This window comes from Pinus tabuliformis, chromosome J, assembly GCF_031772625.1.
Source record: "Pinus tabuliformis cultivar Carrire ecotype Pingquan chromosome J, CPIR1, whole genome shotgun sequence".
In the NCBI taxonomy this organism is placed as follows: Eukaryota; Viridiplantae; Streptophyta; class Pinopsida; order Pinales; family Pinaceae; genus Pinus; species Pinus tabuliformis.
This window is the reverse complement of record NC_142295.1, coordinates 1,505,879,107-1,505,902,943: the sequence shown is the minus strand read 5'-3', so window position 1 is coordinate 1,505,902,943 and position 23,837 is coordinate 1,505,879,107. Positions and strand designations below refer to the sequence as shown.

General features: G+C 39.3%; 2 protein-coding genes across 2 annotated transcripts in view; both read left to right on the top strand.

The window, feature by feature from the left end:
- Window positions 1-18,194, top strand: part of LOC149233153 (uncharacterized) — a 52,393-nt gene extending 34,199 nt beyond the window's left edge. The window contains exons 2-3 of the mRNA XM_089382108.1: window positions 16,311-16,364; window positions 16,578-18,194. Of these exons, the coding sequence (XP_089238234.1) occupies window positions 16,311-16,364; window positions 16,578-18,194 (1,671 nt within the window). The remainder of the gene's footprint in view (window positions 1-16,310; window positions 16,365-16,577) is intronic.
- Window positions 18,195-21,915: 3,721 nt separating this feature from the next.
- LOC149233152 (uncharacterized) lies at window positions 21,916-23,586 on the top strand. Its single transcript, XM_089382107.1, has one exon. The coding sequence runs from the start codon at window positions 21,916-21,918 to the stop codon at window positions 23,584-23,586; it is 1,671 nt and encodes a 556-aa protein (XP_089238233.1).
- Window positions 23,587-23,837: the final 251 nt, after the last annotated feature.

Sequence of the window (23,837 nt, the reverse complement as noted above, 5' to 3'; positions counted from 1 at the left end):
CATCGTCGCTCACCTTTGTTTATCTCGGTAGACATCGCCGAAGAAGTGTTTTGTTTGAAAGATTAACAGAACAATCTTTGGGTAACCTGAAAGAGGTAGGCCTCTCTCGGTAAAACAATTGTTTTAGTGGAAGTGAAGTAGAGGTAACCTTGAAACTCTATTTTATACCTGGGGGCATGCAAACCTTTTGGAGTGCAAGCAAGGGGCGGCTATTTATTTTTTAAATTTTTAGGTCCTCCCTTTAAACCTGTAGGTCTAACCCTTTAAACTCGTAGGATTAGTCGTTTCCGAACTTGCATAAAGAAAGGATGCGGGGCATAGATTTGGTAAGGTGCAAGCTCCATAAAAAATGGCATCTTACATGAGACATTCTTATCATATGACTGGATAATCGAGCAGTTTTAGCACATAGTTCATGCTCGTTAAAAAATAAACATAAGATCGAGCAGTGTTTTTCTGCGTTTAAGCTCGTTAAAAAATGAACTACCCTCCGGTAAATAATCACCGTGAATGTAACATTATCAGCCATTAAAGCCTTGGTCGTGTTTGAACCGTCACCTCCACTTTTCCATTGGCCGATCGTTCACCTCCATATGATTGTTTACCCATTTTGAGGAACAGCTGCGAAGAGTGATTTCACTAGCCATCCTTGTGACACTGTCGTGATTGGAAAATTCCAACCTGTACCTGGAATCAGCTGCTACCCGTTTTATCACTCGTTCCTCAAAAGACGAGTCTTCTTTAAGCTCTTTTCATCTAACTCGTAAAATATGAAAAGATTGCCGAGTTTTGGCCTTCCAGGTCGTTAAAGCGACCGGAAGTGCTATCCCTCCTCTAGATTTTAATCTTTTTTATGACCTGAGGGATTATTGCACAAAAAGATCGAGCGCTTGTTTTGTTCGGCTCGTAAAAACTATTGAAAATTCATCCCTTCTGTATTGTTTTACACTTTTTCGGACTTAAGGGATTAGATGACGAAAAAGGACTTTCGGAGTTAACTTTACGTACCTTTTCAGACTCTCTAAAAATGAAAAGGACCGAGTTATCTTTGTCATTAGACTCGTTAAAAACATTAAATAGCGAAAAACTTGTCTTTAGACGAGAACGAGTTTCACTATCGCTAGGCTCGTTAAAACATAGCGATGGGTTTGCCCGAAGGGAAAATTATAGAACAAGCATATGTTATCCTCCTCAATCTTGACAAAAATAAAGAGGTACTGGTCAGCAATGACTGGGGAAAAATTGTGAAGAAACTCAAAGAACTTTATTGGTAGCAAGTCGCTCTTGAACATGACACTTCCACTCCGTGCCTGAGTCGGGTTGGGTTGTTTCATTCACGGTCACATCGCCATGGTCTCGCCATACCATCCACCTTTGGGATAAATGCTACCAATCCATCACACAAGTGTTGCCGATATGTTCAAGAGAAGTCATCCAGAGAAGTCAACCGTGTCCCATCCACTACCATACATTATCCTTCATTCTTTCATGACCGCCACCCTGAACTATATATCATCGGATCGTTTTCACCTCCATCAAAATCATTTGCTCCGTTCCGTGTCACTGATGTGGGATACATTAAGGCCCTCCTTTGACGGATCGCTTCTTGTCGACATCAGCTCATTATCCAAGAAGTTGATCTAGGAACAACCCTTTCAGTACTTTGAAGCTTGCATGCCTCAATGGCAAGTTTCTCACTTCCGGCGACGGGTATACATCAATGACCTTCGACCGAAAGATTTTTCGTGGTGTTCGATGCCAAGTCCTTTATTCACACCACGTGAATTGTACTGCAGTACCTTGAGGGTCATTATCATTATCGGTGATTCCTCTCGCGCTTGTTAACGGTTTACCTCATTGACTGGTAATCAAGCGATGTCTTTCCATGTTCAACTTCAAAACATTCCTCACATGGATCGACTTGTACTTAGAGTGAAGATCGAACGAGTTTGAAGACCCCGGATCTAGTTTCATCCATCCGGGCTGCGATATATATTCAGGAAAAATAAAGACATTGACATGTACAGCATTGCAGCACAGACAATCATCCTACCAAAGGATGATGATTTCAGCAGGATCATCAGTCTATCATCAGACAACTGTCTGTCCTATGTACATAAAAATGAATTTATAAAGCTGAGCATGGGAATGACCGCCTCAGCTAGATCATGAAAACAGTATGAAAAATAATGTATTGTATTGTATCTTATTACAGGTCTCCTCCCGGCATTGAATGAACTTCGGATCCTCCTAATAAAGCATTTCACCCGATAAACGGCCTCATACTTTAGGGGGCAACTGTTATAGACATTTTTGTGCCTTACAGCTATAAGCATGAAATGTCCATAATTCAAGGGATCCAAAGTCCCTAAAGATGTTGTTACAGCTCCTAAAGGAACAAGGTCAACCAATGACAGCTTCTCCCAGAAGTTCTCCACCAAAAAACCACTCAGAAACAGTCAATTCAGGATCAATTCAGAGGCTCCACTAGCTGCCTGCGTTGAAATGCAGAGACTACACTGGCTAGGTGCACTGCAACGCAGGTGGAAGCACTACCAGGGTGCGGTGAGCGGGAAATGACAAATGGCAAGCTCATTCAACGAGGTGGAAAGACCCTGGAAGCTTCTAGAATCTTCTCCAATGACACTTGCCTCAATGAATTTGACTAGTGATGAGTAAGAGGTTCTCAACCTCCAAGTGGAAGCAAGAACTGACAGAGAGAAGCCACAAGTCAAAACATAAGCTGACTCATCCTCTCTGCTTACATCTATATATGGATCTCTCACCCAGAGGTTCAGGAGGCTGGAATTTTGTACTTTGCAGAGAATTGCTGTTGGTTTGAGATTGAGATTAGTACATTGGGTGATTTATGCTTTGTTGGAGGAGAGGAAGGGATTCCTTTGCTGGGAGGTAGATGCTTGATCGGGCCTCACTTGGTTGTATCTCCTCTTGGACTTTATTACTCTATCAATAAACTATTTGAGTTTCTCCTACATGTTGTGTACCAATGATGTTTTGTTATGCTTACATGTTTAGCTTAATCTGATCTTGAGCTTTTTATGAATGTATATCTGTATCTTCATGTAGTTTCTCTCTCTTGTGATCTTGCAGGAATTCGGTGAAGCTGGGCCGATGAAGGAGAAAGAAGCTGGGAGCTACTGAAGGGAGGAGTGATTTGGATCAACAAACTAGCGGAAGACACCGGTTAATTACATCCTTCTTCCTCATTTACATCTCATAAAGAAGATTACTCAATTAGTTTACTTCGTTTGTTGCTAAGGCACTATCACCTCTTAGAGTGGGATAGGGGCATTCCGAATTGGATACTTTTCCCAACAACACAAAGATTCAGATTTTTGTTGGACCAGTAGTTTTCAAGAGGCCCTTGAAGTGTTGAAAGAAAAGTTGACGACTACACGCATCCTAAGGGGTGCCAACTGGGCATTGCCTTTCCATATCCATACTGGTGCATCTGATAAAGAAGTGGGGGGGAGGGGGGGCTTGTGATAAGTAGAGTATGAGTTTCCTTATGATATTTATTTCATTAGTAAGAATTTGTCTAAAGTAGAGCTAAATTACACTGTCACTGGAAAAGAGCTCTTGGTTGTAGTACATTTTTTAAACAAATTCAGGCACTATATCACTGGGTACCAAACTGTTATTCATACTGATCATGCAGTCATTAAATATTTGATGAACAAACATAATATTAATGCTAGGATAATTATATGGTTTTTATTGTTACAATAATTTGATTTGACTATTATTAGCAAACTAGGGAAAGAAAATGTAGTTGCAGATTTTTTGTCCAAGTTAACCTTGCTTTCAGGTAATGAAGAGATGGTAGATGATCAAATGCCAGATGAGCAGCTCTTTTCCATATTTGTGCTTTCTCCTTGGTTTGATGACATAGAAAACTACTTGTTTGTTGGGAGGTTTGCTCCTAATCTATCATCCTAGGAGAAAATCAAGATTGTAAGGGAAATCTCTCCTTTCACTTGGATTGGGGGCAATATTTTTAGATTGAGACCAAATCAAATCTTAAGGAGATGTGTAAGGGAAGAGGAGTTCTTTGACATCCTCTCATAATTTCATGATTGGCCATGTGGAGGCCATTTTGCTGCAAAAATGATAGCCTTTAAATTTTTGCAAGTTGGTTACTATTGGCCCACTTTACATGAAGATAAAAGGGGATATACCACTAGATGTAATCAGTGCCAAAGGAAGGGAAAACCCACACCTAGGGATGAATGCCCTTAAAACCTCAAGTGGCCTTAGATCCATTTGAAAATTGGGGCATGGATTTCATTGGGCCAATTGATCCACCATCAAGACAAAAAAATTACATCATTATGTGCACTAATTACTTGACAAGTGGGCTGAGACAAAGGAAGTAAAAGAAGCAACTGAGAAGAAGTGGATTTTTTTTTTAAGAGAAAACATCTTCTACAAGTTTGGGTATCCAAGGGAGGTAGTCACTGATTAAGGAGCAAAATTCACATCTAATTTGATTGGATATCTCATGAGGCAACACCATATCAAGCACAAGATATCCATTGCCTATCACCCTCAATCAAATGGGCAAGTAGAGGTCACAAACAAAGCATTGGAGAGCATCCTCACCAAGATTGTTAGAAGCAGCAGGAAATATTAGGTAGAGATACTAGTAGAGGCCACTTGGGCCTACAATACCACTTTGAAAACCACCATTTGATTCACTCCATATGAATCACCCTCAAGCAAATGGGAAAGTAGAGGTCACAAACAAAGTATTGGAGAGCATCCTCACCAAGATTGTTAGAAGCAGCAGGAAATATTGGGTAGAGATACTAGTAGAGGCCACTTGGGCCTACAATACCACTTTGAAAACCACCATTGGATTCACTCCATATGATTTGGTTGATGGGAAGAAAGCTCTATTTTCTATTGAGTTTGAATATAACACTTTGAGAATCGCAGCTCAATTGGACTTAGATGTCACCACAACACAGCAAGAAAGGTGTCTCAAACTAAATGGCCTAGATGAGTTAAAAATGAAAGCTCTCTTACACACTAAATTCATAAATTTGCACAGGAAGGTTTGGCATGACAAGCATATCAAGGAAAGGACTTTTCAAGAAGGGGATTGGGCCTCTTATATTATTCTAGTAATGGGCCTCTAAATTAGACACAAATTAAGGCGCATATAACCTTTCTTAGGCATGTGAAGGCTATATTAAACCTCTCCTTCTACACTTAATAATTTTTTTCTAGCCTTAATGTGTTAATTAGGAGGGTTTAAAGATAATTTCATATTTGTGCCTAATATTATTTTATTCTTTTAGAATTTTGTGAGAATATTGGGCAGATTACAAAGATTTGGAGGAGGACATAATCTAGGGACTTTCTCCCTACTATAGGAGGATCAATATTTGATAATAAATCAATAGGATATCATGAAATTATTGCACAAATTCTGGAGCTCCAATGATTGAGAAAATCTAGGAATGTGTTCCCTGTCATTTAATGTAGATTCCTACTATTGGGAACCAAATCCACTATTTGAGGTATTTTGGAAGGTAAATATTCCTCCTTTCAAAGAGAATGATTCGCCATCATTTTTGTATAAGTACAAATTCGAATTTTCCTCTAGGGGCATGTATTTCATAGTCTTCTTGTGGAAAAAACTTGTATTTTTGTAGCTCCACTTTCATTTCTAGCAGGGATGTACTTGGATTGATTCAAATAATAGTTTGGTGCCATTTTTAGCTTCTAAATCTTGGTGTCCTTCATAGGACCCTGAGTATCCTTGGCCTTGGCCATCCCAGGAGCCTTAGAGCCCCTTTTCATAATTTTATTTTCTTATTTTTACTTCTTATGCACATGCATCTCTTATTCTTGTTTTACCTATTTCTGCATTTAGTATTGATGCATCTTTTGTTGTAGGATTCGGTTAAATGGTTGAAGTGAGTTTTTTGGTAGGTTATTCATAGAGACAAAATAATTATGCATCCATATAATAGATTGGAAAAATCATCTTCATCATTGAGCTAGTTGGATTGGGTTACTAGTTCATGAATCTAGAATTTCTTGAAGTCCTTGTAGGAAAATAGTAGTAATTTTCTGTTATTTTTTATAACATGTTAATGAGTTTCATTTTAGTTTATTCCACTTGAATTCAATCATAAAAGCATTCAATTTAATAAGAAAAACTACCCCGTTGAATTTTCACTTGATTTGGTTAGGCATTTTATAGGTTAACTAACTCACTAGTTCTCGAATTTCCAGATTTTAGACTAGTAATTTTGTGTTATTTGTTAGCACATGTGAACAAGGGTATTTTGGAGTGATTCCACTTGGAATGGAGACTTAAGACATGCTAATCAATAAAAAAGAAAATTCCCTTCCTATTTTCATTTGATTTACTTTGTCATTCGGTGAGTTATCTCCTCCTGTAGCAATTATGTTGTCTCCAGTAGCAAATTTGTCCCTTCCTGTAGCAAATCTGTAACACCACTTTGCTTCATCGGTTTTGACCCTGACTGCAACTATGACTTAGTATAGATGAATAATGACCTCCAAATATGATTTTATGATCAGAGGAAGCTCCTAAGGCACTCCAACCCTTCCTTTTATTCACTACAAAAACATAGTAGACTCAGTTTCTAATCCAAAATCTTTTGCTTATAGATGTGTTAAAGAATTACATGCATAAATTGTAGCTTAACATAGAAATTTAATCTGTAGATAGAGAAGAGGAGAAACACATAAAGTGTGAAAGAAGACAACAATACTTGATAACGGAGTTCATCTGACTTGGACTACGTCTCCGGGCCCTGTTCGATCAGTGGGGAGGCCTTCATTCATTAAGTGGCATGAGAAAGAAGAGTACAAGCATCAGTTACAAAAAGGAGTTTTATACCTCCATACCGAAAAATGGCTAAAAAATGCAAAAATTTAATGGAGAAATAGATAGCACCATTGCGTTCATGGCATCGAGAAATGCTGAAACCATATAAAATTTGTCAAAATTTGACAATGTGGAAATTCGGCCCTCCTGCAAAATTCTGCCTCGAACTGTGTGCACTACCTCCTCTCCTAGGTGCACTAATAAACTGCATTTATATATAAATTCACCAGTGTATTTTCCCAAGTTGATGGTTGGCATGTTGGTTTATGATCCAGTTATGATGGAGAAGGTCAGGTGGTCAAACGCCACCTCCTCCTTTTTTAATACCACAAGTCCTTTATTTAACATATTGTTGGGTTGAGCCTGCCTTAAGCGGCCTGCCCACCATACCTCCATTGGCTCCATTGCAATTAAGGTTGGTGGTGTATGTTTTTGGGCATGGTTGGGTCCGTGCCCCAAGGGCCAGCCCACCACCCATTATACATTGAATCGTTGTGTGGGGTGGTGGGGTCATGACCACCGACCCCGTTTGTTTGCTGTTGTAACCATTCCGTGGGATGGGGGAAGGGGAGGGGGCTCGTGCCCTACCCCTCCATAATTAGCATTGCTGTTATATGGATAGATTTGGGGTGGCAGGGTTGGTGGCCCGCCACCCTATTTTTTATATTTTTTTTGTTTAAAACAAAACCATGTGCCATCTTTGAAAAATTGTATTTTTGACCGAAGGAGTCGTTTTAACTAGGCGACAATTTTGCCATGAATCTAGCCAGAATTGTCCGAATTTGTACACCAAAAAAGTTCAAATTGTGTCCTTATTAATCCTACCCATTCATCAAAAAGTCAACCCAACTTTGACTGCCTCTATCTCCTTCACTTGGACTTAGATTTGAGTGTCGTTTGCACTGTTGGAATCATGGCGATGAGCACTTCGATCTGATGTCAAGTTCATAATATTTCCGTCACTTTGAATTTTGAGCCTTTTCCATGCCATTAGTGTCTAGAGATCCGCTTGGATCAACCCTCCCCATTGAGGAGCTTTTGGACCACCAAAAGCTTTATCAGTCAATTGGCAAGTGAGGGAATTGTTCCCTCACTCTTTCTTTTTCCAGCCATTTTTCCTTGCTAGGGTGCATTCCCTTGAAACCACTCAAAGGTATTCCACATCTCCTTGTCGTGAATTCCTGGTTCTTCTGTCAAGGATGATGTCCTTAGGTAACTCATCGAGATACTCTGGTGCAAAGTCATCAACTGTAGGAATTGTGCCCAACTCTTCGGTGGCCATAATCTATGGTGACTCATACAACTTTAAGTTCTCCACATTCACTATAGAGTACATTTTCATATATATCGGCAAATCAAGACGAAAGGCATTGTTTCCAATCTTCTCTAAGATGGTGAATGGACCATACCAGATTGTTCACAACTTCTTCCCTTCTCCCTTCATCTTGTCCTTGCTGATATGGAACCACACTTTGTCGCCCACTTGAAATTGATGGTCGACTGAGTGTTTGTCATGTTGAGCCTTGTACCAGGCTTGACTTTTCTCCAATAGCTCCTGTACTTCTTGGTGAATCAATTGGTCTGAATGAACTACTGCGCTTTGTCCCTTTCATCATGTCCACTGGAGTCATCTTTCCTTCCAAAGACCATATCAAAAGGTTCTTTTGGCAAGTAGCCAAAACATGTCTCAAATGGTGAACAATGCATATATGAGTTCACTTCTCGATTGTAGGAATGCTGCACATATGGAAGATGCTCATCCCACAACTTAGGATTTTTTCCAAAATAGCCTCACAACAAGTGTACCATAGTTTGGTTGAAAACCTTTGTCTGTCTGTCAGCCTGCAGATGGAATGTCGTGATTCTTTTCAACTTGGTGTCCATCATCTTCCACACGCTGGTCCAAAACTTTCCAAGAAAGCGAGAGTCCTGATCAGACAAAATCGATGTAGGCAACCCAAAATGGACCCAAACATGCTAAAAGAAAATATGAGTAGTCTTCTCTACAGTGATCTGCTTTTTATAGGGCATTAAAATACACATCTTACTAAAACAGTCAACGACGACATACAAATAGTCGTGACTTTTTCTAGATAAAGGCAAACCTCCTAGAAAATCCATAGACACACTTTCCCATGGATGACTCGGAATAGGGAGTGGTGTGTAGAGCCTACATTTTCTATTACAGGGCTTTGAAACAGAACACATCAGACATCCCTTTACATAGCAAGTCACAATGTTCTTCATATGAGGCCAAAAACAAAATATTTTTACATGACACAGTTTTTTCAATACCAAAATGACCAGACACAATGGAGGTGTGGGCCTCCCGGATTACATGTACCCTTTCTCCTGTGGGTATGCACAATTTTCCCAGGTGATACAACAATTTCCCCTGCAAGTGATAGTTGTCCACCTGTGAACCATGGGTTAGTTTTGCATAAATCTCCTTAAAGTCATCATCGTTAGCATATTGTTCAACATAACTTTCAAAAGATAACGAAGCATTATGCAAAATAATAGAAGTAGAAATAGGAGGGCAAGATAGCATATTGGCCACTTTGTTGCTAGTTCCCTTCTTATACTTTATTACCATATGAAACTCTTGAAGAAAACCCATCCACTGGAAATGACAAGATTGTTACAACTTGGTTTGTGACTAAAGATACTGCAAGGGCTGATGATCCATATGGATGATGGTCTCCTTGCTGATCAGGTATTGTTTCCACTTTTCCACACTCTAGACCAAGGCATATAATTCCTTGTCATAAGTTGGATATTTTATTATAGCCTGAGAGAACTTCTCTTAATGGTAACAGATCGGCTTCTTTTGCTGCATCAGTACAATGGTGTCTATTTTGATCATGAATGGATGTTGGAGATATGGTAAGGCCAAGACTGGTGCGGTGCTGATATTTTCTTTCAATGTTTCAAAGGACTTATACTACTTTCCTCCCCATTGAAATACTTTCTTTACACTTTTCAATGTGTATAAAGATGCTGCAATAATAGAGAAATTGGCAATAAATCTCCTCCAATATTGTACAACACCCAAAAAGTTGAGAACCTCGGTTACACTAGTAAGCTTAGGCCAATTTACAATTGCTTCAACTTTAGAAGGATCAATTTTTAGCTGACCATGAACAACAATATGACCTAGGTAAACCAAAGAGGTTTTCCCAAATTCACACTTTGACAATTTTACATAGAGTTTTTCTTTTTTCAATACATCAAGCACTTTCTTCACATGGCATACATGTTCATTCCAACTTTTATTAAAGATAAGAATATCATCTAGATATACAAGAAAAAATTCATCAATGAAAGGCCTAAAGAGATCATTCATGACCCTCATGAAAGTGGCTAGAGCGTTGCAAAGTCCGAATGGCATCACCATCCATTCGAACAACCCCTGTTTGGTCATGAAGGTGGTTTTCCACACATCATGCTCTGGATTTCAAACCTGGTGATAACCACTATGCAAATCCAATTTGGTGAAATAGATAGCATTCTTTAACTAATCTAATAAGTCATCAATGTGGGAAAGAGGGTAACGATTTTTCACCGTGATTTTGTTTAGTGCTCGATAGTCCACGCACATCCTCCACGTGCCATCTTTCTTCGACACTAAGACAATTGGTGAGCTGCATGGAGAAGTGCTCGGTATAATGACCCCTTGGTTCAATAGTTCCTGCACCTGCTTTTTGATCTCCTCCATCTCAACATCCTGTACATGCCAATATTCAGTAAAGGAGCGTCATGCTGCAAATGGATCTCATGTTGGATTTTCCTCTTCGGAGGTAATCCCCTTGGTTCCTGAAACATCTCATCATAGTCAGAAATTAATTCACATAATTCATTTTTATGCACATGATCACAACCCTAGAAAGCATTGGATAATTCTGCATCTTTTTCCCTTACAACCATAAGCATGCAACTATTACTGGAATTCACCAACCTCTTCATTTGTCCTACATTTACAAGGCTGGCATTGATTTTTTTTTTATGATCCCTTACAATATATTCTACCCCATCTTTTGTGATTTGGTAATGATCCGAATTGGATCCATGAAAATTATCAAAGTGCCATGACTGTATCAAATCAGGACAGACTTTGAATTTATGAACAAAGAGCTATCAAGAAGACCTCTAGATAGTGTCATTTTGTAGCCAGCAAGGAACGATGAGGACCTTGGTCAAAGCGCGCTGACCGAGGCCCATGGAGACCACATAGGAGGCAAATTGGCAGTTGGGAAGCCTGGATCGGGAAACATAGGCCATTTCTGATCCGCGATTCGCTGGGAAAAACCCCTCGAGAAGGAAAGGCCCTGAGCGTTCGGTCACATGGGAAGCTGAGAAACCATAGGGAAAGCGCTAAGGCGAAAGGCGAGTCACGTGCTCCGAAACCGGCAAAATATCAGAGGCACCTTGGGGCGCTAAGCGAATCTGGCAGAGAACGAGTGAATCCATTCATCGCATGATGCATGTCTGGCGGATGAGAGAGAAAACTACCTCTCATCATGTGCTAACAATTGAGAAAGTCAACCGCGGGAAATGAGCGAACACAATAGGATCTAGGGGCTCCAGATCTGATGGCGGAGATTGTGTCGATGGAAAACTGGATGTGACGAGGGAATTAAGCTGCGGCATATAAAAGTATGAAGTCCGATTTGACTGCTGAGTTGGTGGACGAATCATTTCACAACATAACCAAAATACCGAACCATTGAGGAAGAGTTGGCGCAGTTCGTGAGAGGACAAGTGGCCACCTCCCTATGAGACGTTGGTGATGACGCAGAGGTAGGGGACTCCAAGCGAACAATAGTAGGCGACCTGAAGGGGTGGAAGAGGAAGTGAGCAGTCATGAGACAAATTGGCTTGAAGCCATGAACAGACAAAGAACAAAACAGAGAAGCGAAGAAAGAACTAGAAAAGGGAACAGTGAAAAAAAGACGAAAGAGACAATGAAGCAAGAGGTAGAAAAACAGAGAGATGAGCTAACCTGCAGCGTAAGGCAACATCTAACAGATGGAAGGCTTGATAGGTTCAAGCAATACCTATGAGGATCTGTCAGGAATTGAGTACCACATGGGGCTCCTCCCATTAAAGACCAAAGAGGTTGAGACTTGGTAAGGAAAGAGTCTGTGCACTCTAGTGGCATGGGGAATCCAAGAACAACCCTACCAAGCATCCTCTGTTTCAGGAGACTCAAGTTGAGCTCCTCATTGTAATCTTTTCTTTAAAGACACAATAAGAAAAGGCCACCACTGAAATCTGAACCAGAGACATAGCCCTGGAGAATAGGGTGAACTCCTTATTAATGTGTTGTGTTCTTATATTTTCCTACTGTGTTCTCTTATTGTTTTCCATTTTCCATTGTCTATGTATTTTGCAATCTAATCGATCCATTGCCTAAGATAACATAGACACACAGCAGCACATGAGTCTGTAATACCTTCATTCATTAATTATTTAACTGAGAGCACTCATGAGTGAATTTCAAATCAAGTGGTATCAGAGCTCTAGGCTGTTAAGGTTAGACAAGCTTGTGTTGGATTTAGCTGTTGAATGCTAACTAGATCAAAGTTCAAATTAGGAGAAGGAGAGTTGGTTGAAACTAATCCTGAAATTGGGAGAGTCTATCCTCAGAAGACAATGTCAGAGGAAGGTTCTATGGGGCCAGACCCTCAATTCATAGATAGTTTCCTAGCCATAAAGTCCATGGTAGAGGAAATGTATAGGGACTTTAGAAAACATAAGGATGAAGATTCATCAAGCTCTAAACAAGACAAAGGAGAAGATGAGTCTCACTTCCATGACCACTCAAAAGGAAAAGGGAAAGAGGAAAGCTTTCTCACACCTCCTAATAGCCCTGAACACAAAAAGAAAGCATCTTTGATCAAACTAGATGTTAAATTTGATTTACCTATATATGATGGAGAGTTGAATGCAGAAAAGCTGGACAATTGGATTAGAAAAATTGATGTTTATTGTAGAGTGCAGAGTATCGACTTAGACAAGAGCAAGATTTAGCTGGAAAGCCTACCCATTGGAGGCACTACCTTGGTTTGGTGGTAAGGCAGGACCCAAGCTGACATGAAGAGACATGTTAAGACTATCTCTGTCTGGAGTGAATTTGTTCCTGCAATCAAAAAGTAGTTCTATCCATTGGCCTACATGCAGCAAGCCATGATGAGTTGGTAAACTCTTCGATAGGTTAAAGGGTAAAGTGTGCAAGGGTACACTAAAGAATTTAGAAAGAGAGTATTGATTCTAGGAATCTCATTAGACTCACCTGAGACTCTGTTGAAGTACATTGGTGGTCTACACAGCTACATGAGGCACACTATCCTCATGTTTAATCCCACTAGTATAGATGAGGTATCTGTACAAGCTACTCATCTAGAACCTAGAGGAAAGAATGGAAGTCCAGAACTTGGGGGATCATCCCAACACTGCAAGCAAGAATAAGGAGAAAAAAAAGCAGAAATTGAAAGCAAGGAAGGCTAACACTGCACGGAAAAACAAGGCTTCATGCACTCAATGTAAAAAGGATGGGCATGATGATGAGAATTGTTGGATTTTGCATCCAGAGCTGAGACCTAAGAAGTTCGAGGGCAAGAAGAAGAAGGCTGCTGCAGCTATTCAGAAGGATTTGGGGTCAAACTAAAGAGATGAAACAACTATTGCAGCCACAAGTATGAAAGGTAAGAATTTTGAAGCATCTACTAGTAATTCTGCACAATCTACTATTGATGAAGAAAATGAGAGAAAAAGGCATGAGCTTTTCCATATTCTAGTTATTTCCAAACATCAAAAGATTGATACTTTGCTTGATAGTGGCTCACAAGTAAATTTAATTTCTGAAGCAATTGTAAAGAAGTAGGGATTAGTAACTAGACCTCACAAGAAACCATACCCATTAGGATGGTTAAATGATAAATCACAAACTACAAGTGACTAGACAATGCAAACTCAAGTTTTCTTTTGGATCAACATTTGTAGATGAGGTTGAGTTAGACATAATTCCTTTAGATATATGTGGAATTGTTTTAGGAAGTCCTTACTTGTATGAGAGAAAAGCTATTTTCTATAGAGCGGAGAACAAGTATCTACTTGTTAAAGATGGAATCAAATACTTTGTAAGAGCTCATAAGCTCACGAATAATTATACTCTCATAAACTTTGGGCAGATGAAACGAATGATAAATTCATGTAAACAATTCTTACTAATGGTTGTAAAGGAAAAGAAACCTGATAAAACCAATGTATTTGAAGGCTGTAATGCTAAACAGCAAGCTGATTTAGAAAAGGTTGTTTCAGAGTATGATATCTTGTTTTAAGAACCAAAAGATATGCCACACAAAAAGGAAATAGTGCATGATATTATTTTGGAGCAAGACGCTCCATTGCCTAACATTGGAATGTGCAGGTTGTCTGATTTAGGAATGATAAAATCAAGAAGCAGGTGCAGGAGTTGCTCGAGAAGGGTTTCATCATACCTATCACATCACCATGTCAGTCACCAATCGTTTTGGTGAGAAATAAAGATGGCTCGTGGAGAATTTGCATTGATTACCGAGCACTGAATAAGATAACAATAAAAAATCATTATCCCCTTCCTCACATAGATGATCTGTTAGATCAATTGAAATAAGTTGTTTATTTTTCCAAGTTAGACTTGCACAGTGGATACCATCAAGTCAGAGTTGCAGAACAAGATGCATGGAAGATTGCTTTCAAAACAAAACATGGATTTTATGAGTGGCTGGTTATGCCTTTTGGCTTAACTAATGCTCCTACTACTTTCATGAGATTAATGAATGATGTACTCAAACCTTTTCTTGATGATTTTGTTATTGTGTATTTGGATGACATTCTGATATTTAGCAAAACATGGGAAGAACACTTAAAGCATGTTAGGCAAACACTAGATGTTTTAAAAAGAGAAAAACTTTATGCTAAACTCTCAAAATTTGAATTTGGAAAAACATCTCTGAATTATTTGGGTCACATAGTAGGGGGTGGTGAATTGAAGATAGATCCCTCTAAGGTGGTAGTCATTGTAAACTGCCCTAAACCAAAATCTACTATAGAAGTTAGAAGCTTCTTAGTAGCAGCACAATATTGGAGAAAGTTCATTTCTAACTTTTCCTTAATTACAGCTCCCTTACATGCTTTAACAGGATTGAACAAGGTGTTTCAGTGGGGAGGCAAACAACAGAAAGCCTTCGACACCCTGAAAGAAAAGATTAGTACAACACCTGTACTAGCACTGCCTGGTCTTCAAAGACCATTTGAGATCCAAATGGATGCCAATGACTATGCCATGGGAGAAGTGTTGACACAGTACGGTAAACCCATATGTTATCATTCTGAGACATTTAATTGTGCAGTAGTTAACTATCCTCCATATGATAAAGAATTGTATGCATTAGTATAGAGTGTGAAAAAGTGGAAACATTACTTAATGGGCAAAGAGACAGTAATACATACTGATCATCAACCACTCTGTTATCACTCAAGAAAAAAATATTTTAAAATTTGGAACATCAATTTGATTGTAGAGGTTAGTGTTAGTCCGAGTTTAGTTCTCTTTTGAAACAGCGCTTTCTTCAGTGACCACTATGCTCTGCTTCAACTTAGCAATGTTTGTGATATCTATTTCGCTAGGGTGGGAAATGTTTGCTTCAATTCCACGGCTTCCAATTACCCATGGCATTAAGTGCAACGATATTTATGCCTTCAATATCGGATATTATGTCATTTGGGCTGCGACAGCTGGAGTTGGATATTTAGTAGACTATTTGAGAGTTTACAGCTTCAGAGTTCTTTTCGTGCAGTTCATAAAATGGTCTTTAATGGTTCTGAAAAGTCGTATTCTTCTATCATTATGGATCATCATGATACCTGTTTCATCAGACTCTTGTTTCATCTTCTGGTGGTAGTCCCTTTACAGGTTCCTGTGGATGAAAGTCCCTTGTTTCTTCTCTATCAGGATTGTGCTTTTGGGCTTATATTTCTCAAGATATGGAAAAAATTGGTATTGCTGGGTCAAATGGCACCCCTTACAGATGACAGCTGGCGGATAAAGTTCAAGCGAGTCAAAGCAGATGGGTTTTCTTGCTTACGTGGATTATGGGTGTTTCGCCAAACCAATACTCGTAAAGCTTTTGACAGCACTCTGTGTGCCATATGTCTTTGCTCGTGGTTTGTTCCCTCTCTCACTTTGTGAGGTTCCTTTCATCTGAATGCCGAAGCTCTAAGATCTTCTCCTCATTGCGTTGCTTACCCTCCTCGCAGGCTGAGAAATTCCATGCGATCTACAGTTCCCTGGACGTGCTCTGAAGTGGCGCTATTTGCAAAGAAATCAAAGTACTCCTCAATTGGCTGCCTGAAATGAATGTTGTTGTTTATGTAGGCAATCGTGCAAGTAGAAAGTTTTGGTAATGATTTCAATTCACCACAACCACCGGTAGTAGCATAAGGAAGAAATTTGAAAGGTTGAAAGGGTTACTGAAAGGTCACTCGAAAAAACCGAGCTATTGTTGCATCCTCTGAAGTTCTAGGGATTAAGAAGACTTTAGTTTTCTACAGAGGGCGTGTTTGCCATGGAGAAAGAACCAATTGGCAGATGCATGAGTACATTCTTGATTATTGCAACGATAGCAATTCAAATACTGTGCAGCAATCATATGTACTTTGTAAAGTCTTTGAGAAGAACATTAGCAGAGGATGTAAACGTTGTTCTGCTTCATCCTTCTTTGACACCCACTTGTCTCCTTTCTATAGAATAGAACAACTTATCTTGGCTACTATTCCTCTTTCAGAAGATAATCCAGCTCCAAGTATTGTGACAGAGAAGAACATCAAGTTATTATTTGAAATGCAAAAAAAGGTGGATAGAATTCAAGGAAACTACTCTGGATCATTGGTATCTCTAAAGGATATCTGCATGAAGCCGGTTGGTGAGGAGTGTGCTAGTCAAACTGTTTTACAATACTATGAAATGAAACCAGAACTATTTGATGATTATGAAGGGTCTTCACATGCGTTGTTTTGCTTTGAGCATTACACATCTTCGGAGCCATGCTTGAGTTCATATCATGCTCCTGTTGACCCAAGCACAATATTAGGGGGTTACAAGGGAAGCAACTATTCACAGGCTACTGCATTTGTTATCACATATCCTGTTAATAATGTTGTGGACAAGACAGGACATGAAAATGGAAAAGCGTTAGCATGGGAGAATTCTTTCATTCATTTAGTGAAAGAAGAGCTTATTCCAATGGCAAAGTTGCACAATCTTACTCTTGCATTTTCTGCAGAAAGTTCTATGCAGGAAGAACTTAAGAGGGATAGCACTACTGATGTTGTAACCATATTGATCAGCTACATTGTCATGTTTGCCTACATATCAGTGACACTGGGCGATATTTCACCACACTTTTCACCTCTTTATGTTTCATCGAAGGTGTTACTTGGTTTGCCAGGGGTTCTTGTTGTTGTCCTTTCGGTACTTGGATCTATTGGGCTATTCAGTGCACTTGGAGTGAAGTCCACTTTAATTATTGTTGAAGTTATTCCATTTCTAGTGCTTGCGGTGGGAGTTGACAATATGTGCATCTTAATGCATGCACTTAAACGCCAGCCAGTCGAATTGGCCTTGGAAGAACGAGTGGGAAACACACTTGCTGAAGTGGGGCCATCTATAACACTTTCAACCCTTTCAAAGGTTGTGGCATTTGCAGTTGGAAGTTTCATCCCTATGCCTGCGTGTCGAGTGTTCTCGATGTTTGCAGCTCTTGCAGTGTTAGTGGACTGCTTACTGCAAGTGACTGCATTTGTTCCTCTTATGACATTTGATTCGATAAGAACAGAAGGAAACAGAGTTGATTGCTTTCCTTGCATTAGAGTTAGTCCATCAACAACTGAACTTGAACATGATAATTTGGGCAGGAGGCACCAAAAACCTGGCCTTTTGATGCAGTACATGAAGAATATCCATGCACCTGTACTAAGCATACCAGCAGTGAAAGTTGCAGTCCTATTGGTGTTCAGTGGTTTTGCTTTTGCAAGCATTGCATTAACTACAAGGTTTCAACCAGGTTTAGAGCAACAAGTGGTACTTCCAAGAGACTCTTATCTCCAGGGCTATTTCAATAACATATCTGAGTACCTCCGAGTTGTCACTCAAGCTACAAATGACTTCAATATTACACCAAATGGCATGCTTCTAGGGCAAGGTTCAGTTCTGAATGATGTTCTTGTAGCCAGATTCATACAGTTATATTTGGAACAGTGAATGGTGTTATTGGTGTCATTGCATCTTTTCCTCAGGAGAAATATCTGTTTCTTGAAAAGTTGCAAGCAAATCTTGTCAAAATGATCAAGGGAGTAAAGTGCTTAAACCATGAACAGCGGCGATCATTTAGCTATGAAAGGAAGACTATGTTTTTGAAATTACACAGCAGTTTCGTAGCGCGCTACGAAACTGCTGTAGCTGCATGTTACAATTGAGTTGATCAATTATGATTGACAAAGCGGCAAATCTTTTTGAAAGGTTTTGTCATCACACAGGTACATGGGAAAGGCTTACAACACACCAAGGACGTGGCACTCATTACTAATTCAAGAAAATCAACGTGGCTAATTACTTCCGAATAATTTTAAGGAAACCAAAAGCATAGTACCGGGGCAGTTTCCTGTTTCTCAGCAGAGGTAAAAGGATACGACATTAAAGGCCAGCAAGCAGCTACAGACACCTATCACAGCCAAACTAAAAGAGACCACTTGTCAGGGAATAAATCTTGATTGTAATAAATGCTATGTTCAGCATGATGTAGAATTAGAATCCTAATTGTTTTAGGTTTCTAAAGCTGTCAATTAGTAGTCAGTTGTATTTATTAGTTAGTTAAAGGGTTAATAGGTGTCATTAGAAGTAGACTTCGACTTCCCCTCATGCTTGAGGAGGAATCTCAGTCAAGTAGAAGAAGGCTATATATAGCTGAAACAGCAATGTAATCAAGGTTGGAAAAATTTTATGATACAGCTTGTATTTGGCTTATGTATAAGACTCATTTTCAGTAATATAATTTTGACTTTACTTCTCAGGATTCATGAAGGATTTCCTATGTTCAGAAGATCTTGTCCTTTCCATAATTTTTACAGTGGTATAGATGTATAATCACTCAGAATTCACTGAATGTGCTATGATTTCCTGTATGCATTTATAAACTGTGGTCCCATATGAGTTGTGTTCTGAATGTCTAAATGCTGAGTGCCCTGACTTCTATGTAAGGTTGAGTTCACTGTTGTATTGAGGTGTTGTTGACTCCATAAGTCCAATGGATAGTTGTTTAATGTATTTCCAACATTCATATTTTTCACAGTTGTTCAATAAGAGTTAGCCATCTTATCTTTAATCAAAGTCATTAATCCTTTAAGAGAGAGCCCTCTCAGGTTGAGGAGGCTAAGCCTCAGCCTAAAGTAGGTCTGAAATAGTTACTTAGAGTCAACCTGACCAGCAACCTATTAGGATCTGATTTTGAGATAACATTTTGGTGCGTCTGCCGGGAGCCTAAAGATTATTCATTCCCGAAATCATGAAGCTGAACTTCTGAAGGTAGCAGGAGCTCAGAAGGTTTTTGAGGCTGCAAATCTACCTGGGCGACTCCATTGTTGAAGAATTCAAAATTCATACATTCATGGTGATTCCACTGGAGTTATGAAGGACCCAGATGCTACCATTCTTATTCCAAGGTATGCATGCATAAATTTTTCAGGAATTCATGGTTTCCCAAATCATTTTCCCAAGGATGCATATTTTCTAAAGAATGGTCCAAAATTCAATGGAGAAGATTTGAGTTTAACTTTGAAGCATATATCAGATTTCTGTGATTTTACTGAGCTTCTTAGAGTTAAACATGAGGATGTTTGCATTATGTTGTTCTATGATTCATTTCAAGGGAAATGTAAACGGTGGATTGAAAGCTTTCCGGCCAAATCCATTAAGTCATTTGAAGGCTTTTGGCTTATGTTTTTGGAGGAATGGATAGATAGATCAGATGTGGTGGCAAACTCTCCTTCAATTCAAGGTTTCAAACAATGGAATGATGATCATAGTAATGGAGAAATGGATGAAAATTTTTCTTTGTCCTTGTCCTCGTATCTAAAATCATTTAAGTGCAAGGCAGAGGATAAGATGAAATTTTTGGATGAAGTTGCTAAAGATATTGAGAAAGACATTGAAGGTTTACAAGGTCAAATTCAGGCATATAATCTTCATAATCATGATCATTATTTTCAGAAGCTTTCTATGGCAGAACACAAGGAGAGAGTGTTGCTTCCTTTCTCTTTCACGATTGAGGAAGTGTACACTGTTGTTGAAGATCAGTTTGCACAACCTGAAAGTTACAAGAATCATCAAGCTGATCATGTATTCTGGGATCCTATAGCTAAATATATGGAAGAGTTTTACTCTCCAGTGTTTCAGTTTTTCTATGAAGATCAGAGGAAATTTCAGTGGCAGTGGTCATCACAATATCATAGTTACTCTGAACTCCGATGCAGTAAAAAAATTCAAATATCAGATAAGACAAATGATTGGCTACATTGGAAATTTCACATTGATTGAGCTGAAAGAAATTTGAATTGTTAGGGTAGGTAGGTCGGAAAATGCAAATAAGCTCAAGGTTGACTGAGCATTTTTTTTTATTTTTTTTCAGTAGATGTAGATTTCTTTCTCCTACAGTAATCATCAAGCTTAACCCCGAGGTGAAAGCTCAAGAAGTTGGAAAGGGATGTTTGTCAAGCAAATCTATGTTTTTCATAAAGAGGACAAAGCACTGGACCTGCATGTTCTTAGTGTACCACAAGGGCACACTATCCCAAGTGGAGCCACCTGTTATCACTCAAGAAAAAAATATTTTAAAATTTGGAACATCAATTTGATTGTAGAGGTTAGTGTTAGTCCGAGTTTAGTTCTCTTTTGAAACAACGCTTTCTTCAGTGATCACTATGCTCTGCTTCAACTTAGCAATCTTTGTGATATCTATTTCGCTAGGGTGGGAAATGTTTGCTTCAATTCCATGGCTTCCAATTACCCATGGCATTAAGTGCAACGATATTTATGCCTTCAATATCGGATATTATGTCATTTGGGCTGCGAAAGCTGGAGTTGGATATTTAGTAGACTATTTGAGAGTTTACAGCTTCAGAGTTCTTTTCGTGTAGTTCATAAAATGGTCTTTAATGCTTCTGAAAAGTCGTATTCTTCTATCATTATAGATCATCATGATACCTGTTTCATCAGACTCTTGTTTCATCTTCTGGTGGTAGTCCCTTTACAGGTTCCTGTGGATGAAAGTCCCTTGTTTCTTCTCTATCAGGATTGCACTTTTGGGCTTATATTTCTCAAGATATGGAAAAAATTGGTATTGCTGGGTCAAATGGCACCCCTTACAGATGACAGTTGGTGGATAAAGTTCAAGCAAGTCAAAGCAGATGGGTTTTCTTGCTTACGTGGGTTATGGGTGTTTCGCCAAACCAATACTCGTAAAGCTTTTGACAGCACTCTGTGTGCCATATGTCTTTGCTTGTGGTTTGTTCCCTCTCTCACTTTGAGAGGTTCCTTTCATCTGAATGTCGAAGCTCTAAGATCTTCTCCTCATTGCGTTGCTTACCCTCCTCGCAGGCTGAGAAATTCCATGCGATCTACAGTTCCCTGGACGTGCTCTGAAGTGGCGCTATTTGCAAAGAAATCAAAGTACTCCTCAATTGGCTGCCTGAAATGAATGTTGTTGTTTATGTAGGCAATCGTGCAAGTAGAAAGTTTTGGTAATGATTTCAATTCACCACAACCACCGGCAGTAGCATAAGGAAGAAATTTGAAAGGTTGAAAGGGTTACTGAAAGGTCACTCAAAAAAATCGAACTATTGTTGCATCCTCTGAAGTTCTAGGGATTAAGAAGACTTTAGTTTTCTACAGAGGGCGTGTTCGCCATGGAGAAAGAACCAATTGGCAGATGCATGAGTACATTCTTGATTATTGCAACGATAGCAATTCAAATACTGTGCAGCAATCATATGTACTTTGTAAAGTCTTTGAGAAGAACATTAGCAGAGGATGTAAACGCTGTTCTGCGTCATCCTTCTTTGACACCCACTTGTCTCCTTTCTATAGAATAGAACAGCTTATCTTGGCTACTATTCCTCTTTCAGAAGATAATCCAGCTCCAAGTATTGTGACAGAGAAGAACATCAAGTTATTATTTGAAATGCAGAAAAAGGTGGATAGAATTCAAGGAAACTACTCTGGATCATTGGTATCTCTAAAGGATATCTGCATGAAGCCGGTTGGTGAGGAGTGTGCTAGTCAAACTGTTTTACAATACTATAAAATGAAACCAGAACTGTTTGATGATTATGAAGGGTCTTCACATGCGTTGTTTTGCTTTGAGCATTACACATCTTCGGAGCCATGCTTGAGTTCATATCATGCTCCTGTTGACCCAAGCACAATATTAGGGGGTTACAAGGGAAGCAACTATTCACAGGCTACTGCATTTGTTATCACATATCCTGTTAATAATGCTGTGGACAAGACAGGACATGAAAATGGAAAAGCGTTAGCATGGGAGAATTCTTTCATTCATTTAGTGAAAGAAGAGCTTATTCCAATGGCAAAGTTGCACAATCTTACTCTTGCATTTTCTGCAGAAAGTTCTGTGCAGGAAGAACTTAAGAGGGAGAGCACTGCTGATGTTGTAACCATATTGATCAGCTACATTGTCATGTTTGCCTACATATCAGTGACACTGGGTGATATTTCACCACACTTTTCACCTCTTTATGTTTCATCGAAGGTGTTACTTGGTTTGTCAGGGGTTCTTGTTGTTGTCCTTTCGGTACTTGGATCTATTGGGCTATTCAGTGCACTTGGAGTGAAGTCCACTTTAATTATTGTTGAAGTTATTCCATTTCTAGTGCTTGCGGTGGGAGTTGACAATATGTGCATCTTAGTGCATGCACTTAAATGCCAGCCAGTCGAATTGGCCTTGGAAGAACGAGTGGGAAACACACTTGCTGAAGTGGGGCCATCTATAACACTTTCAACCCTTTCAGAGGTTGTGGCATTTGCAGTTGGAAGTTTCATCCCTATGCCTGCGTGTCGAGTGTTCTCGATGTTTGCAGCTCTTGCGGTGTTAGTGGACTTCTTACTGCAAGTGACTGCATTTGTTCCTCTTATGACATTTGATTTGATAAGAACAGAAGGAAACAGAGTTGATTGCTTTCCTTGCATTAGAGTTAGTCCATCAACAACTGAACTTGAACATGATAATTTGGGCAGGAGGCACCAAAAACCTGGCCTTTTGATGCAGTACATGAAGAATATCCATGCACCTGTACTAAGCATTCCAACAGTGAAAGTTGCAGTCCTATTGGTGTTCAGTGGTTTTGCTTTTGCAAGCATTGCATTAACTACAAGGTTTCAATCAGGTTTAGAGCAACAAGTGGTACTTCCAAGAGATTCTTATCTCCAGGGCTATTTCAATAACATATCTAAGTACCTCCGAGTTGTCACTCGAGCTACAAATGACTTCAATATTACACCAAATGGCATGCTTCTAGGGCAAGGTTCAGTTCTGAATGATGTTCTTGTAGCCAGATTCATACAGCTATATTTGGAACAGTGAATGGTGTTATTGGTGTCATTGCATCTTTTCCTCAGGAGAAATATCTGTTTCTTGAAAAGTTGCAAGCAAATCTTGTCAAAATGATCAAGGGAGTAAGGTGCTTAAGCCATGAACAGCGGCGATCATTTAGCTATGAAAGGAAGACTGTGTTTTTGAAATTACACAGCAGTTTCGTAGCGCGCTACGAAATTGCTGTAGCTGCATGTTACAATTGAGTTGATCAATTATGATTGACAAATCGACAAATCTTT